Source organism: Anomaloglossus baeobatrachus, chromosome 11, assembly GCF_048569485.1.
Source record: "Anomaloglossus baeobatrachus isolate aAnoBae1 chromosome 11, aAnoBae1.hap1, whole genome shotgun sequence".
Taxonomy (NCBI): domain Eukaryota; kingdom Metazoa; phylum Chordata; class Amphibia; order Anura; family Aromobatidae; genus Anomaloglossus; species Anomaloglossus baeobatrachus.
This window is the reverse complement of record NC_134363.1, coordinates 19,697,662-19,716,067: the sequence shown is the minus strand read 5'-3', so window position 1 is coordinate 19,716,067 and position 18,406 is coordinate 19,697,662. Positions and strand designations below refer to the sequence as shown.

Below are 18,406 nucleotides of genomic sequence, written 5' to 3'. Positions count from 1 at the left end.
GCCTCGTTAGCGACGTTGTTGCATGTGAAACGCAGAAGTGACCATTAACGATCAAAATTACTCACCTTATCGTTAATCGTCGATGCTTTGTTCCTTTCCCGAATATCGTTGCTGTTGCAGGACGCAGGTTGTTCGTCATTCCTGCGGCAGCACACATCGCTATGTGTGACACCGCAGGAACGAGGAACAACATCGTACCTGCGGCCGCCCGCAATGAGGAAGGAAGGAGGTGGGCGGGATATTCCGCCCGCTCACCTCCGCCCCTCCGCTTCTATTGGACGGCTGCCTTGTGACGTTGCTGTGACACCGCACGAACCACCCCCTTAGAAAGAAGGCGGTTCGCCGGCCACAGCGACGTCGCAGGGAAGGTAAGTATGTGTGACGGGTGTTAAAGATGTTGTGCGCCACGGGCAGCGATTCGCCCGTGACGGACAACTGACGGGGGCAGGTACGCTTGCTAGTGATATCGATACCGATATCGCAGCGTGTAAAGTGGCCTTTAGGCTATGTGCCGACAAAACAATTTACCCTCAGATTTTGCCGTGGAAAACCCTCTGGACTTTCTAGATAAATCCGCAGGTTCTAGCAAGTACAGACACTCCCCATGTTACCCTATGGGATTTGGGGAGTGCTGTATTAATGCTGCGGTATGTGCGGCTGCGGAAAATGCTGCGGATCTCCTGTAGCCGCATGTAACTGAATGTCAATTATTCATTCGGAACTATCTGCGGAATTCTCACTCCTCTACTCTGGAGATACATGGCGGGAATTCCGCCTGAGTTCTGCATTGAATCAGCAGCATTTTTTTTGCATGTTTACCACAACAACTCCGCAGATATACTGCAGCAATGGATAGCTGCGGATTCAGGGGAGTAGCTGCGGTAAACCTGCGGACATACCTGTGGAAATATCCGCGGGTACATGGCCTTAAGCTGGGTTCACACTAAGCGACAGCGACAACGACATCGCTGTTACGTCACCATTTTCGGTGACGTAACAGCGACCTTGTAAGTTGCTGTTATGATCGCTGCTTAGCTGTCAAACACAGCAGAAGCAGCGATCATAACGTCGCTGTGCTACATGTGCAGAGAGCAGGGAGCCGCGCTTAGCGCTGGCTCCTTGCTCTCCTAGGTACAGTACACATCGGGTTAATTAACCCGATGTGTGCTGCAGCTACATGTCACAGTGCAGAGAGCAGGGAGCCGCGCGCACTGCTTAGCGCTGGCTCCTTGCTCTCCTTGCTACAGTATACATCGGGTTAATTACCCGATGTGTACTGCAGCCACATGTGCACAGAGCAGGAGCCGGCACTGGCAGCAAGAGCGGAGGCTGGTAACGAAGGTAAATATCGGGTAACCAGGTAAAGGTCTTCCCTTGTTTACCCGATGTTTACGCTGGTTACAGCTTTCCGCAGCTGCCAGACGCCGGCTCCTACCCCGGCTCGCTTCATTTCGTCGCTCTCTCGCTGTCACACACAGCGATGTGTGTGTCACAGCGGGAGAGTGACGACCAAAAAATGAAGCTGGACATTCAGCAACGACCGGCGACCTCACAGCAGGGGCCAGGTCGTTGCTGGATGTCACACACAGCGACAGCGACGGGACATCGCTGCAACATCACAGAAAATGGTGACGTAGCAGCGACGTCGTTGTTGTTGTCGCTGTGTGTGACACCAGTTTTAGAGTTTCAAGGTCACAGAAACCCAAAGTACGCCGTGACCTTGGACATAAATCCACAAAATCAGCCTGGGTCTTATCACAACTTGAAGTCCAAGCTCAGCATGAAGAGACTCAGGGATTTCAGTGGTCATGGCAGTGATAAGAAGATACAAAGAGGACAGGACTAGAGATGAGCAAACCTTTGGAAGTTCAGTTCAGCAGGAACAGTCGAACCTTAAAGTTAAACTTGTGACCATAAGTTGATCCAAACCTCAATGGAAGTCTGTAATTGGGCAGTTTGTGGCTCCACCCACATGTGAAGCCAAAAGCAGAACACTTCCGGCTGAGGATGGGGGGATTCAGTTTTTTTGTGTGCACACTACATCCGATCACGCTAATTTTACCCCTAGTGTGAGCCATTTAAACAATGCACACGGATTGCACAGGGCTGAGCACCACTCACACCCAAGCACAGCACTGTTGCTTGAGTGGTTTTCAGTCGTAAGTCACTCGAACTTCAAACACGAACTTTGATGTTTTGGTAGTCAGTTTCCGAACCCAAACTCCGAACATCGAACCTCAATTTTTCTCATCTCTAGACAGAAAACATGATAGTAACAATCATAGGGGCCACATAGGTGAGCAAGAAGGGGACCAAAAGTGTTTTTGAATTTTGCAACCTTTTGATGGCCTTTAAAGGATCAGAAAAATGGCAGCCAGTGATCACAATTTTGCTGAATCCAGATTTTCATAATATTGGATTAGAATTCAATTTTACTTAAGTATCTTTGATCATCACTATTCTGCAAACAAAATAAAAAAAATAATAAAAAAAAAGAAATACAGCTTGATAAAAAGAATAAGAAAAAAATAGTGGTCCTGAAATAAACAATATAGGGCTTTCTCCAAAGTTTAGGATTTTTTTTTAGGTAATAAAAGTATTCAATTTTGGAATCACTATCATAGTACTAGCCAGAAAAAAAAATCATTGCTGTTAAAACAAACCGAAAAAAAATCAATGTTCGGAATTATTTTTGTTTTTTTCACCATTTCACCTTACTTTACCATTTGTCTGTACATTATTTAATAAAATTAATGGTTTAATTCAAAAGTACAATTTGTGTGACAAAAATAAACCCTGATGTGGCTGTAAAAAAAATTATAGATCTTGTAAAAAGAAGAGATAAAGGAAAGCACAAAAATTAAAACTGGCTGTATACTTAACTAAGTACTGTATTTTTCATTGTATAAGGCGCACTGGATTATAAGACTCACCCTAAATTTAAAGGAGAAAAATAGGAAAAAATAATGTTAAAATGAGGGTCCATCTTATAATTCTAGTGTGTCTTATAATATCTCACCAGGTGGAACGTCGGTGGTGGAGCAGCTCAGGAGACAGGGTCGGTGATGCTGCAGGCTCAGGGGAGGGGGTGTCGCGTCTCAAGAGGGTCAGTAGAAGGAGGGGCAGTGATACTGCGGGCTCGGGGGTGTCAAGGTGGCAGACATCATTGATCTGCCAGCGGACTGTGGGCTCCATTGAATTGCCTGTCGTTGACGAGATTGACTTCATGAAAATTGCTGCGGAGGTGGAATGTGCACAGATAATACTCTTCAGCCATTTTCTTGAAGTCCATTACATCAATTTATGCATAAGCAGCCTCCGCGTCCATTTTCTTGAAGTCATTCCGTGGTTGATTCAATGGAGCCCACAGCCCGCTATCAGATCAATGGCGCCTGCCGCATCAACAACTCTCCATCTTGTGACCCTCCTGAGCCGCTCCACTGCAGTGATACCCCCTCCGTTGAGCCCTCAGGATAACCAACCCAGCCTCCTGTGACCCCACTCCACCACCAACGCTCCGGTCAGCCATATCCGAATTATAAGCCCATTTTACACTCAGTTTTGAGGGAAAAAAGTGCGTCGTATAATCCAGAAAATACAGTAATTTAAAAATACTTGCTATAAAGTTAATTAGCCAATATGTGTTCCTTACAGACTCCTCTTTTTTGCTTTCTTACAGGTGAAAAATTGGATTTAGCACTAATTTTGGGGTCAGTTGCCGGAGTCTTCCTTCTACTTTTTTTAATTTTGATCATCTATTTTTGTCTGAGGTAATAGAAAGTAATATTAAGAACTTAATTACCACTGTTTAAATGCAAGTCAAGGAATGTTTGTAAGCCGTAAGCCCATGCGCTCAACTTTACTGGAAAAAGGCAATTACAGTGCCTTGCGAAAGTATTCGGCCCCCTTGAATTTTTCAACCTTTTCCCACATTTCAGGCTTCAAACATAAAGATAAAGAATATAATGTTCTGGTGAAGAATCAACAACAAGTGGACACAATTGTGAAGTTGAACGAAATGTATTGCTTATTTTAAACTTTTTTAAAGAATAATAAACTGAAAATTGGGGCGTGCAATATTATTCATCCCCTTTACTTTCAGTGCAGCAAACTCCCTCCAGAAGTTCATTGAGGATCTCTGAATGATCCAATGTTGTCCTAAATAACTGATGATGATAAATATAAGCCCCTGTGTGTAATCAAGTCTCCGTATAAATGCACCTGCTCTGTGATAGTCTCAGTGTTCTGTGTAAAGCACAGAGAGCATCATGAAGACCAAGGAACACAACAGGCAGGTCCGTGATACTGTTGTGGAGAAGTTTAAAGTTGGTTGCAAAAAGATTTTTAAAACTTTAAACATCCCAAGAAGCACTGTGCAAGCGATCATATTGAAATGGAAGGAGAATCATACCACTGCAAATCTACCAAGACCCGGCCGTCCATCCAAACTTTCATCTCAAACAAGGAGAAGAATGATCAGAGATGCAGCCAAGAGGCCCATGATCACTCTGGATGAACTGCAGAGATCTACAGCTGAGGTGGGAGGGTCTGTCCATAGGACAACAATCAGTCATACACTGCACAAATCTGGCACAAATCTGGCACAAATCTGGCCTTTATGGAAGAGTGGCAAGAAGAAAGCCATTTCTCAAAGATATCAAAGAAAAAGTGTCATTTAAAGTTTGCCACAAGCCACCTGGGTGACACCAAACATGGGAAGAAGGTGCGCTGATCAGAGGAAACCAAAATCAAACTATTTGGGCACAATGCCAAACGATATGTTTGGCGTAAAAGCAACACAGCTCATCACCCTGAACACACATCCCCACTGTCAAACATGCTGGTGGCAGCATCATGGTTTGGTCCTGCTTTTCTTCAGCAGGGACAGGAAAGATGGTTAAAATTTATGGGAAGATGGATGGAGCCAAATACAGGAGCATTCTTGAAGAAAACCTGTTGGAGTCTGCAAAAGACCTGAGACTGGGACAGAGATTTGTCTTCCAACAAGATAATGATCCCAAACATAAAGCAACATCTACAAGGAAATGGTTCACAAATAAATGCATCCAGGTGTTAGAATGGCCAAGGCACAGTCCAGACCATCTACTGTATTTTTTGTTTTATGAGATGCACCGGATTATAAGACGCACCCCAAATTTAGAGAAAAAAAAGGGGTCCATCTTCTAATTTGGTGGTGTCTTATTGGGGGGGGGCAGCGGTGGTGGAGCCGTGTAACAGGAGGCAGGGATGGTGCTGGCTGTGGTGTGGATGCCGTACTGGCTGTGTGCTGCAGGGCGGTGTGGCGGGTGTCACAGATGCTCTGTGAGTGGTGTGGGCTTAAAAGAAATGGCACCTGGAGTCAGGAGAGAGGACCCTGCCCATGAGGGTTCACAATCTACAAGGAAGGGGTGAGGGTACAGGAGTAGAGAGGACCCTGCCCACGAGGGCTTACAGTCTACAGGGGATGAGTGAGGGTACAGGAGGAGAGAGGACCCTGCCCATGAGGGCTCAAAGTCTACAGAGGATGAGTGAGGGTGTAGGAGGAGAGAGGACCCTGCCCATGAGGGCTCAAAGTCTACAGAGGATGAGTGAGGGTGTAGGAGGAGAGAGGACCCTGCCCATGAGGGCTCAAAGTCTACAGGGAATTGGTGAGAGCACAGGAGGAAAGAGGAACCTGCCAACAAGGGCTCAGAGTCTACAGGGAAGGTGTGAGGGTACAGAAGGAGAGAGGACCCTGCCCATGAGGGTTCACAAGGGTGAGGGTACAGGAGTAGAGAGGACCCTGCCCATGAGGGCTCACAGACTACAGAAAATCACAGAAGAAGTGCCTCAGCTTTACAACAATCCATAGCTTACTTGTGATCAGGCTGCCATGGGTGGGTGTTTGGCACTTAAATGAACACCTGGGCCTGATTACAGCTTTCAGTGATTGACACACACATTTCAGAGGTTAACAGTAGCAGGGATCGGCGGTAGTAGTGACAATTGAGTTCAGGTAAAGGTAGATTCCAGCTATATAATGTAGCCGGCATCTGCCCTGTTTGGAGTAGACTGATCTTCGGAACCATCCTTTAAACTCACTGACTACGTCATGAAATGTTACATACATTTTACGTTGTTTCCTTTATTTCTGCATAAAGTGTAAAACCTTTAGATTCCATATTTTCAATTTTATTATTTTTTATAGACAAAACAAGAAGTCTGCTAGTCCGACCTCTCCAATTCATGGAACAGTATCACACAGGATTCCTTACCATGTGAGTGTTTTTGCATGGCCAATGTTTACATACATTTACTCTGCATGCCATTGTGAATATATTGGCTTCAAATATCTGCTCAACTCAATCTGTGCTGATGTTCGGTAATTCCAATGAAAGTTGAAATAAAAATAAATAAAATATAAAATATTTATAAATAAATATAATATTTTTATTTTGAGAGGTTATTTTTTTTAAAAAATCTTTATTTATCAAAAATAAATCTTTTGTTGCATTGTTTTTCTCTAGGAAACGGTCAATAATAAAGATGACAACCTATATGGAAACATCCAAAGTAATCACCAAGCAAAACCATCTTCCATAAGATTGGAGTGAGTTTATTTTTGAACCTGTTGATTTATTTCACTTTATTAGGTTTCAAAAACTTCACTTATTCTATTAAAACATGCCACCGATAATAGTGACAAGTAACATTGGCCTAATGAAGCCTTGGCCCAACTGAAAACATAGACTGAAAATCATTCTTTGGCAACATTTCCTTTTCACATATACCTCTATAAGTGGCCAGAAAGCAACATTTTAAAAGGTATTTTTGAAGGAACAGACTCTTTCACTTAACCTTACATTTGTGCTAGTTTCTCGAGAAAATTTGAACAATATTGTTCCACAATGTTTCCCAACCCAAGTGTGTTTTGCGGGTCCTTCAAGGATAGGCAAAACTGTTTTGATCTTGTTTTGCCAGTAAGACTTTATCAGTAGTGAAGGCAAGAGTAGAAGTTCAAACAACAATTAGAAAAGGAAGTGGCAGGTTCCTGAGAAAAAATTACATCAATAAGTCCTGGATTAAAATGTCTGCGAATAGCAATGGTCTATCAATAGCAAGCATTGAGTATGCAGTTCCACTTGGACATTGGTACCTTGCATGTCTCCAAACTGTTTGTTGCATAAAAAAACAGCAGTAGTGGCACACTGTGTAACGCTAATGGGGGTGGACCCACTGTTCCACGGGTCGGGCTTACCCAGGAGGGGCATGGCTAAGTGTCACCTGGATCTTCACTATACTCTCTTGTCGTGAGACTAGGCTAGGCTGTTGGTAGACACCAGGTACTACTCCAGGGCAGTCCCTGGAATTGCAGCTGCTGACCAGAGGGTCAGAGACATGGGAATGAGGTAGAGGAAGGCAAGATTCAGGCATAGTCAGAAAGTCCAAGATCGGGGCAGGCAGCACAGGATTGGTGTACAAAAAAGCCGATGTCAGGAGTGGAGAGATCAGACAGGAAAACTGGCCAGGTCAGGAGAATCAATGCTAATAAATGCAAAAAAGGAACTAGCAGACAAGAAATTAGGTTTCAACGTTCAGGTGAAGAATGGAGAGTGGAGTTACCTGATATTTCACCGGGTAGCAGGGGCATGATTAAGTGTCTAACAGCTTTTTACTATACCTTCTGGTTGTGAGAATAGGCTGGGCTGTTGGTAGACACCAGGTACTACACCAGGGCAGTCCCTCGAATTGCAGCTGCTGACCAGAGGGTCAGAGACATGAGGATGAGGTACAAGAACACAAGACTCAGGCATAGTCAGAAGGTCCAAGTTCAGGGCAGGCAGCACAGGATTGGTGTACAAAGCCGAAGTCAGAAGTGGAGAGATCAGACAGGAAAACAGGCCAGGTCAGGAGAATCAATGCTAATAAATGCAAAAATGGGACTAGCAGAAAAGCAACTAGGAACCAACGTTCAGGTGAGGAATGGAGGGTGGAGTTACCTGATATATCACCTGGTAGCAGGAGCATGGTTAAGTGTACAAAGCCGAGGTCAACATTCAAGCAAGGAATGTAGGGTGGAGGGTGGAGTCACCTGATATATCACCTGCTAGGCTGGGAAAGCAAATATCTGCAGGACAGGGATGATTCAAGTTCCTACTCAATCATGTACTCAGTATAGTCTCAACTTTTTGAAATCCCAATGGTCATACACAGTAGTTTGTTTGTATTTAATGAAAGAACCCTACCTTCATTATGGAGCTGTGTTTGGTATTTCTGCTTAGTTGGAGCTCTGTCCAATTTTCTTAAGTTTTACTGGCTGAATTATCAAATGCAACATCCGCTTCATACAAAATCCATGTCTGGTATTTCATGCAAATGGGATAAAATAATCCATCAGTACCTGTGATCATATAATGTGTATTGATCCCACCTATCATATCATGAAGGCAAATTCTGCCAAGATTCTATTCGCAAATTAAGAGATAGTATATAAATACCACAAACAACTATCTTACAATCAGTAGAGCATCTATACGTCTTTTCTTTTTGGCATACACATGCTTAGCCTCATGGAAAAAACTGTTGGCCGAAAATTATATTGGATTAAATCTAAGCCTCTGTTATTTTTATTGTAGGTATATGGTCAATGTAAACATTGACGAAAACCATGCAATATACTGCAACAGTGACGTAAGTAATTGTATATCTAATTTGAAATTCACTTAAATCTGTTCCCTAAGGGTGACCATTAGTTATGATCGAGCCATCAGATGAGCAGGTTGGAAGCTCGGATGAGCTTAAATTGACTCTAGTACTGTGTGTAATGGAAGATGACATCTTCGGTGCCAACCGATTTTTTTCTACCAACTTATTGACTTGCATGGCCAAGCACGATCTGAATTACGGATGCAAGTCATTTTTCTTTGGACAGATTCGGCCCAAGCAAAAAATCAGACATGTGCAAAGCCCATAGAATAATATTGGTCTGAGGGCGTTCCGATAGTTTGTCGGAGGATAACACTTGGACCAAAAATATGATGGTGTGCCCCTAGCCTTACAGACATGGTGAAACCAAACATATATTTTTTTTTTATTTACTTACTAATCTACTTATGGATTGTTATAAATTAATACAAACTCCGCCATTTAAACTTTGAACTTCTTTTAGGTTCCAAAATGGAAGCAGGAACCAGTGAATTCATGCAGGCATGGATAGGTGTAAAACCCAAGTGTCATGATTTACTCCTGGTTCAATTGCTGTTGAGCCTTTGTTAGTTTCACATCTCTGATACAGGTCACGTTACGGGTTAATCCTTCCTGCCTCGTTCTGGAGGTCAGGCCACTATATTATGGCATTGCATCTCTGGAACTATGCCAGTGATATTTCTGGCTCTGCTTGTGAGTGAACTGTTGTCTGCCCTGCCCCTCCTGACCTCCGTGTTCACCTGACCTATTGTTGACCTAAAATCTCTGTTCCCATCCTGTCTGTGTCTCTCCTGCTGTCTCCCTTCAGTTCCCTGCTTGTTTGTCTCCCTGTTCATTCCTCGTCTGCATACCTTGATTCAGTTCCTGTCCTCTTCCCATTCTTCCCCGCTTCTGAATTCTGACTTCCTGGCTATCGACTCCTTGCTTCCACCTGACTATGCTTTGACTTTGCCCCTGTGTATTTACGAGACCTCATGTTGTGATCCGGCGTCCTGATGATTCTACTGCCATCTGGTGGGCTTGACTAGTATTACCTCTGCTAGGGAATACTCTGCTCATACCTTTTCTCCATTCTACTGCCCTCTAGTGGTTTACCTGCTAACTATCTTCTCAGGTAGTTTCAGGAATCTTATCTGTACCACATTATTGCCCTGTAGCCCTGTACTGCTTTTGGACATCCTAGAGTACAGCGTGACACCAAGTTTATTTCACTCATTAAAACATCCGTATTGGCTCCAACAGACCTGAAAAGTTAGAAAAACCCAACGCCTTTTGCGGAAAAAACTGTGCCTTATTCATGGATAGATAATTCTTCTGAGAGTTGGCTATCTTTGAATAAGGCATCATTTTTTTCCCCGAAACGCGTTACATTTTTTAACTTATTAGAGCTGTTGGAGCTAGTGTGGATATTTTAATGTGTTAAATAAACTTAAGAGTTATCAAAAAGCCATTAAGAGAGCAGGGAAACAACGGCACATATCATCAGGTTCCAGAAGACAAGTTCTTTATTAATTCCAGAGGTGCAGCTAAAAAGCAGGAGGAGACCTGGGTGCGGGTTCCCTCAGGACGACGGCCATTTCGTGCTAAACAGCACTTCTACGGGTCCATGGTGGACCCGTAAAAGTGCTCCTGGAATCCTGATTTTTATTTATCTGCACCTTTTGGAATTAATAAAGAACTTGTCTTCTGGAACCTGATGGTATGGGCCGTTGTTTCCTTGCACTCTTGATTAGAGATGAGCGAACCAGCCGCAGTTCGGCTCGAGTTCGGTTTGTCGAACGGAGGTCTCGTTTGAGTTCAGTTCGGCGAACGTTCGACGAACCGAACTCGAACCAATAGGATATAATGGGAGGCAATCACAAACACATAAAAACGCATTATAAATGTACACATACAGTTAATAAACATTGCCATAACATTTACCGGTCCCCGCGATCCCTCCTGCACTCTGTCTCCTGCCGTTATTTCATCCGATGATCGCTGAATCCTCCCGGTGACCAGCACTGCCAGCAGTGATGCAGGACCTATCGTGACGTCAAAATAGCCATGTGACCAGTCACGTGGCTATTATCTCATTGGCTACAGACTGGTCACATGACTATGACGCGTCATATAGGACCTGTCAATGCACTCTCCGGTACACGGTGCACATTTGTGTACCGGCGACATGCTCTAGCACACGGTCGACTCCCTGTTCCGTTAGGAACCAGCTGACACAGCCGGTCATTAACGGAGATCACCGTTGCCATAACAACGCAGTTAGCAAAGACGTCACCGCTAACTGCGGCTCCGGGAATTACATGATCGGAGCACCGTTGCTATGGTAACGCGTCTGTCAGCGTTACCGCTGTTACCGCTGACAGCCAGCAGCACTGATCACTCACGGAGTGAAGGCTGCACGCTGCTTCCCGTGCAGCCTTCACGGAGTGAAGGCTGCACGGGAAGCAGCGTCTTCCCCCATGCAGCAGTGATGGAGCAGAGCTGCATTTGTTGAACGAGAAAGACAGAAGACCATGGATCGTGGAGGGCTGACAGGGGGTAATAAAGATGGAGTCTCTAATGTGTCTGTGTATTTATTTCTATTAAAGTATTTTTTCTCTGTGTGGTGTCTTTTTTTTAACCCTTTATTGGAGATTCTTAATGGCCGGGTCAGACGTGCCTGACATTAAGAATCTCTGGCTTAATACTAGCTAGTAAAACAAAGCTAGTATTAACTCATTATTACCCAACAAGCCACCCAGCTTCAGGGCTGTTGGAAGAGTTGGATACAGCGCCAGATGATGGCGCTTCTATGAAAGCGCCATTTTCTGGGGTGGCTGCGGACTGCAATTCGCAGCAGAGGCGCCCAGAAACCTCGGGCTAACCTGTGCTGCGGATTCCAATCCCCAGCTGCCTAGTTGTACCTGGCTGGGCACAAAAATGTGGCGAAGCCCACGTCATTTGTTTTTTAATTATTTCATGAAATAAGTGAAATAATTAAAAAAAAACGGGCTTCCCTATATTTTTGGTTCCCAGACGGGTACAAATAAGCAACTGGGGGTTGGAGGCAGCCCGTGGCTGCCTGCTGTACCTGGCTAGCATACAAAAATATGGCGAAGCCCACGTCATTTTTTTGGTGGGCAAAAAACTTCTGCATACAGTCCTGGATGGAGTATGCTGAGCCTTGTAGTTCTGCAGCTGCTGTCTGCTCTTCTCCATACAGACAGACAGCAGCTGCAGAACTACAAGGCTCATCATACTCCATCCAGGACTGTATGCAGAAGTTTTTTGCCCCCTGAAAAAATTATGTGGGCTTCGCCATATTTTTGTATGCTAGCCAGGTACAGCAGGCAGGTACGGCTGCCCCCAACCCCCAGTTACCTATTTGTACCCGGCTGGGAACCAAAAATAAAGGAAAGCCCTTTTTTTATTATTTCATGAATTTCATGAAATAACTAGAAAACAAATGACGTAGGCTTCGCCCCATTTTTGTGTCCAGCCAGGTACAACTAGGCAGCTGGGGATTGGAATCCGCAGCACAGGTTGGCCTGAGCTTTCTGGGCCCCACTGCTGCGAATTGCAGTCTGCAGCCGCCTCAGAAAATGGCACTTTCATAGATGCGCCATCTTCTGGCGCTGTATCCAACTCTTCCAGCACCTGCCTGCTATACCTGGCTAGCATACAAAAATATGGCGAAGCTCACGTCCTTTTTTTTGTAGTTTTTTGGCAAAAAAAATAAAAAATGCTTCCCTGGATTTTCCATTGCCAGTGAAGGTAACACCAAGCAGTGGGGGTTAGCAGCCAGTAGCTGCTTGGATTACCCTTAGCTAGCAATACAAAAAATGCAGCGGGAGCCCATATATATTTTGTTTTAATTATTTATTTAAATAACTAAAAACAAAATGGGTTATTGGGCCTTCACAGCCTAAAAATAGCAGGCTGCAGGCACCCCAGACGTGGCGCATCCATTGGATGCGCCAATCCTGGCGCTTCACCCCAGCTCATCCCATGCAATGGTGCAGTGGCAAACGGGGTAATAAATCGGGTTGATACTAGCTGTAAGGTCACTTGCCATCAAGCCCAGCAGTTTGTGATGTCATGGCGTCTATTAGATACCCAACATCATAAACTGTCAGTACTAACAAAAAAAAAAATCGACAAAAGAAATTTATTTGAAAAAACAGTCCCCAAAACATTTCCTCTTTCACCAATTTATTGTAAGAAATAAAATAAAGGGGTCCCACGACGACTCTGGACCGTCTAGAATATGGGGGGGAGACACTCAGGGAACGTATCCCCCATTTTCTAGGAGTGCAGACCCTTCATGTGAGGAGTGTGGGTGCAATGAATCTGCACTCACTCTCCCCGGGTCCACAGCAGCAGAGTCCATGTCGTAATGGTTGCTACCAAAGCTGCAATGCCCTGCTCATGAGGTAAGGGCATGCCTAATCAGGAGAACTATTCTACATTTCCAAATATTGGTATTTGCTGATATTATTGCTATTCCACCTACTATATATTGGGGATAGAATCTTGGAGATGGAATACCCCTTTAAGTCCAGTTATCCAGCTGAATGAATACTTAACAACAGAGCTCGCTATTTAGATGTGTTTTCTTGTGGCGTATAACGGAGTCTCATGTTTGGTAGTCGTTCAGCAGGGAAACTATAAAAGCAAATCCCTCCATTTGGAAATGTAGTATATAGCTCTCCTGATCAATTATGTTCCTTACCTCATGAGCAGGGCATTGCAGTAATAATAATATTTTATTCGATTATATAGCGTTATTAATTCCATAGCGCTGTATGTCTTTGGAGTGTGGGAGGAAACCGGAGAACCCGGAGGAAACCCCCACAAACACGGGGAGAACATACAAACTCCTTTGCAGAGGGTGTCCTTGTTGGGAATTGAACCCAGGACTTCAGCGCTGCAAGACTGCAGTGCTAACCACTGAGCCACCGTGCCGCCCATTTAGCTTACAGATGCATAACCAGCACTCACTGTGTCTGAACACAGGAAGCTGAGCTGACAGCCGCTCTGTGCATGCGGCAGCGTCTATTGTGAAGGAGAGGGCCGTGGGGGGGATCAACGCTGCACAGGTACCGTGGGAAACCGGGGAACACCGGTGGGGTTATAGGGGGTGACCTGGCAGGGCCTGGTGAGGAGTTTTCTGTCGCATGTGTAATGGCACATGCGACAGAAATCAGAGGAGTAGGTTGAATGCGGCCGGCGCGCTGCTGTGCGCGCGGCCATCTTGGATTTCTGGAAGGGCATCAGTGGGGGCACTTTGGCGACAACGGGGGACCGGAGGGGACCGGGGAGGAGATTTATCATGTTTGTTCATGCCAGATGGGAGATAAATAATTTTTTACCGGCGCTGTCATTTACTGTAACATGATCATCGGTGTATGGTGTATACCTGTGATCACGTGAGCGGGGACCGGAAAAACCGTCCTGAATCATGATCTCCAGGGTCTCAGCTAGCCCTGAAACCCTGGAGATTTTCTGACGCCGGGGGGCGTTATTCACTTATTTCTGCTGCTGTTTATAAACAGCAGATCAGAATAAGGCTACATTAACACGACCGATCCATTTTTGCGGTCTGCAAAAAACAGTCCGTTTTTTTTCACGGGTGCATCCGTGTGGCATCCGTTTCCGTTCCGTAAACGGTCCGTATGTCATCTGTTTGTCATCCGTGTGCCTTCCGTTTTTTTTGTGTACTGCAAAAAAACTGAAGGAGGGTAAATACATAAATTTACCCAGGATCCATAGCTTCATCCTACATGAGGCGGTCACATGTTCACTCCAGTGCCATTTTCTACTGCTTTTCACAGCGTAGAGCGCTCTGGTGATTTTCTTGTGCTTGTACACTTCATATCAGTCTTTTCTGTCATTATAATGGCAGAAAGACACATAATGTCCCACTCTCCTGCATTTTGTAATTTTGCAGCCTTTGGTGCCTTTCATGTGGCACTAAGGGGTGCTTAGCTTTGTATTTAGCCAAAAAAATGAAAAAAAAAATGACGTAGGGTTCCCCCAATTTTTGTAGCCAGCTAGGGTAAAGCAGACGGCTGCAGCCTGCAGACCACAGCTGGCAACCTCACCTTGGCTGGTAATCCAAACCTGAGGGCACCCCACGCTGTTATTTTAAATTAAATAAATAATTAAAAAAAAAAAACACGTAGGGGTCCCCCCAAAATTGGATCACCAGCCAAGGTAAAGCAGACAGCTGGGGTCTGATATTCTCAGACTAGGGAGGTCCATGGTTATTGGACTCTCCCCAGCCTAAAAATAGCAGGCCGCAGCCGCCCCAGAATTGGCGCATCCATTAGATGTGCCAATCCTGGTGCTTCGCCCCAGCTCATCCCACGCCCTGGTGTGGTGGCAAACGGGGTAATATATGGGGTTAATACCAGATGTGTAATGTCACCTAGCATCAAGCCCTGGGGTTGGTAAGGTCAGGCGTCTATCAGATACCCGACATCACCAACCCAGTCAGTAATAAAAAAAAATAGACGACAAACACATTTTTATTTGAAAAAACACTCCCCAATACATTCCCTCTTCAACCAATTTATTAGAAAGAAAAACAAATCCAGGTCTGGTGTAATCCAAGGGGTTGCCATGACGATCCACACTGTCCCAGTCAATGAAGATTAGGATGTTCCCAATTGGCTGGGAGAGCAATGCAGTGACTTGAGCTAACATCAATGGGTCAGCCCAGGTCACTGCAGGGGATGACAAGTGCTGCTGTCAGCGAGGTACATTACCTGCGCTGATCTCCTGCACTGCTGACAGCACCTGTCACTGAGTTCAATAACCTTCACAGCCAAGTATCGAGAGAGGCCCGTGACGTCACCGCTAGTCAGTCTCGGGTCGGAAGCGAGAGAAGGTGATGTGACAAGCGGCGGCCATGGAGGACAGTGGCAGCGCTGAGGTCGGGACTTCATCACCGCAGGTAAGCCGAGCGGGACCATGTGTGCAGAGTGTAGGTGGGCGGAGCCATGTGTGCTGGCGGCGGAGTGCGAAGTGGGTGGCGCTGAGGACGTCAGTGTCGTGGACTGCTTGGCTGGGGACAGGTGAGTGTGAGTGTGAGTGTGTGTGTGTGTGTGTGTGTGTGTGTACATGCCGCGTGCAGGAGGGGGCGGAGTGAGCTGAGCGGGGAAGTGTGGGCTTCCTGCACGTAACTAGGATAAACATCGAGTTACTAACCAAAGCGCTTTGCTTGGATACCCGATGTTTATCTTGGTTACCAGCTTCTGGCAGGCTGCCAGTGATGGCTCCTGCACACTGTAGCTGTAAAAAGCCCTGCTTTTTGCTGCTAGAACCGTTCTCGAACGTATCTAGAACTATCGAGCTTTAGCAAAAAGCTCGAGTTCTAGTTCGATCTAGAACAGCCCACAAAATCACTCGAGCCGTGAACTGGAGAACCTCGAACCGCGCTCAACTCTACTCTTGATGGCTTTTTGAGAATTTGTCTTCTTTTACCAATGAGCACCCACGACCAGCGATCTATGTGGAGCAACCTGAACTATCCTCCTCCCTCTTGCCATCAGCGCGAGGCGCAGTGTGGTGGTGCAGGACCATTTTCTCTTTGTTGTTATTGAAACCTAAGATTTATACCTATTCATGTCTTCGTGAATTTTCTGCTTCCGGTTTGGATTTTCCAGCCCTAGCCAGAACGTCTCCGGGCGATTGCTGTGTTCAACTTTGAATTGAAAACTCATTGTGAGCTTGCTTTGTTTTTCTTTTTTTAGGTTCTGCATCCGTCAAATGAAGTTGAATATTCTGTTATCGCCCATGGACCCAATGATCAGGATCAAAATCCCCCTTCAAGGGTCAGACAATCAGAAGTGGAATACACAGTGGTGAAACGATAAAGAAGCTTTCTGCTTTGGAATATTAATTTGAGAACTTTACTTAGTGCAAAGAAGCTACAAAAAATTCTAATCTCCTTGAAGGACCCAACGTAACCACGCATTAAACAAATAAAAAATGCAGATTAAAACAACGGTTCCAGCAGCGTGATTAGCCTATTTTTAATATCAGAGGAAAAACACCTTTACCAATACAGTTTTCAAATGTACATACCGTGATTGATGAAAAAATAAGGTCTACATATTTTTTTATGTAATTTATATACTTGCATGATATATTAAAGATTATCATTCACATTTACAAAAATGTTTATTTACAGCACTTTACCCATATTTGAGGACACATTTTTGAGTATTAACCCCTTCACGACCGGCCGATTTTTCGCTTTGCGTTTTATTTTTTGCCATTCTTTTTCTGAGAGACGTAACTTTTTTATTTTTCAGTCAATATGGTCATGTGAGGGCTCATTTTTTGCGGAACGAGCTGTACTTTTAAATGAAACCCTCAGTTTTACCATATGGTGTACTGGAAAACATGAAAAAAATTCCAAATGCAGAAAAATTGCAAAAAAAGTGCGATAGCACTATGGTTTTTGAGATATTTTATTCACTGTGTTCACTATATGGTAAAACTGATGTGTGGGTGTGATGCCTCAAGTCAGTGCGAGTTCGTAGACACCAAACATGTATAGGTTTACTTTTATATAAGGGGTTAAAAAAAAAAATCGGAAGTTTGTCCGAAAAAAGTGGCGCACGTTTTACGCCATATTCCGTGACCTGTAGCGTTCTCATTTTTCAGGATCTATGGCTCAGTGACGGGTTATTTTTTGCGTCTCGAGCTGACGTTTTTAACGGTACCATTTTTGCGCAGATGCTATGTTTTGATCGCTTCTTATTGCATTTTGCGCAAAAGTTGTGGCGCCAAAAAAATGTCGTTTTGGCGTTTGGAATTTTTTTGCCGCTACGCCGTATACTGATCAGATTAATTGATTTTATATTTTGATAGATCGGGCGTTTCTGAACGCGGCGATACCAAATGTGTGTGTATTTTTTATTTTTTTAACCCTTTAATTTTCAATGGGGCGAATGGGGGGTGATTTGAACTTTTAGGTTTTTTTGTTTTTTTTAATTTTTTAAAACTTTTTTTTTAACTTTTTTTTTTATTTTACTAGTCCCCCTAGGGGGCTATTGTGATCAGCACTCTGATCGCTCTGCAGTATCTGCTGATCACAGCTACACGGCTGTAAACAGCAGATACGCTCTCTTTCTCTTTTGCTGTGCCCCCGGCACAGCGAAAGTGAAAGCAAGTCAGGTGTAGTACAGGAGTCATCACATGACCCTGTGCTACCATGACAACTATCGGGAGTCACGTGATCGCGTCACGTGACTTCCGGGATCGGGCGGTAAGTAAGATTTTACCGTGATCACGCTTATAATGGCGCTGTCACATATTGACAGCGCCATATAAGGGGTTAAACGGCATGAGCAGATAACGATTCTGCTCGTGCCTAGCAGGCACACATCTCAGCTGTGAAAATCAGCTGAGATGTGCGCCGATCGCGGCATGCTGCCGCCGGCAGACCGCGGGCAGTAAGGTTATGACCGCAGGGACGTAATTTTACGGCCCGCGGTCGTGAAGGGGTACGTTAAAAAAGAAAATAAAAAACAAAAAAATGAATGGAACATACAGCGGGTGAAATAAGTATTGAACACATCACCAATTTTGTTAGTAAATATATTTCCAAATATGATATTAACATGAATTTCTCACAAAATGCTTGTAACAACCCATCCAATCCACACAGATAAAGAATCAAACGATAAATATCCACAATTTTAATGATGTTAAGTGGGATTTTCTAAGT

The 18,406-nt window shown here is 44.6% G+C and overlaps 1 protein-coding gene across 1 annotated transcript in view; it reads left to right on the top strand.

Annotated features, from left to right (window-relative positions):
* Positions 1-16,770, top strand: part of LOC142256337 (B-cell receptor CD22-like) — a 92,586-nt gene extending 75,816 nt beyond the window's left edge. Inside the window, exons 6-10 of the mRNA XM_075327967.1 lie at positions 3,680-3,770; positions 6,188-6,257; positions 6,507-6,589; positions 8,616-8,670; positions 16,422-16,770. Of these exons, the coding sequence (XP_075184082.1) occupies positions 3,680-3,770; positions 6,188-6,257; positions 6,507-6,589; positions 8,616-8,670; positions 16,422-16,544 (422 nt within the window). The 3' untranslated portion in view covers positions 16,545-16,770. The remainder of the gene's footprint in view (positions 1-3,679; positions 3,771-6,187; positions 6,258-6,506; positions 6,590-8,615; positions 8,671-16,421) is intronic.
* The last annotated feature ends 1,636 nt before the right edge of the window (positions 16,771-18,406 follow it).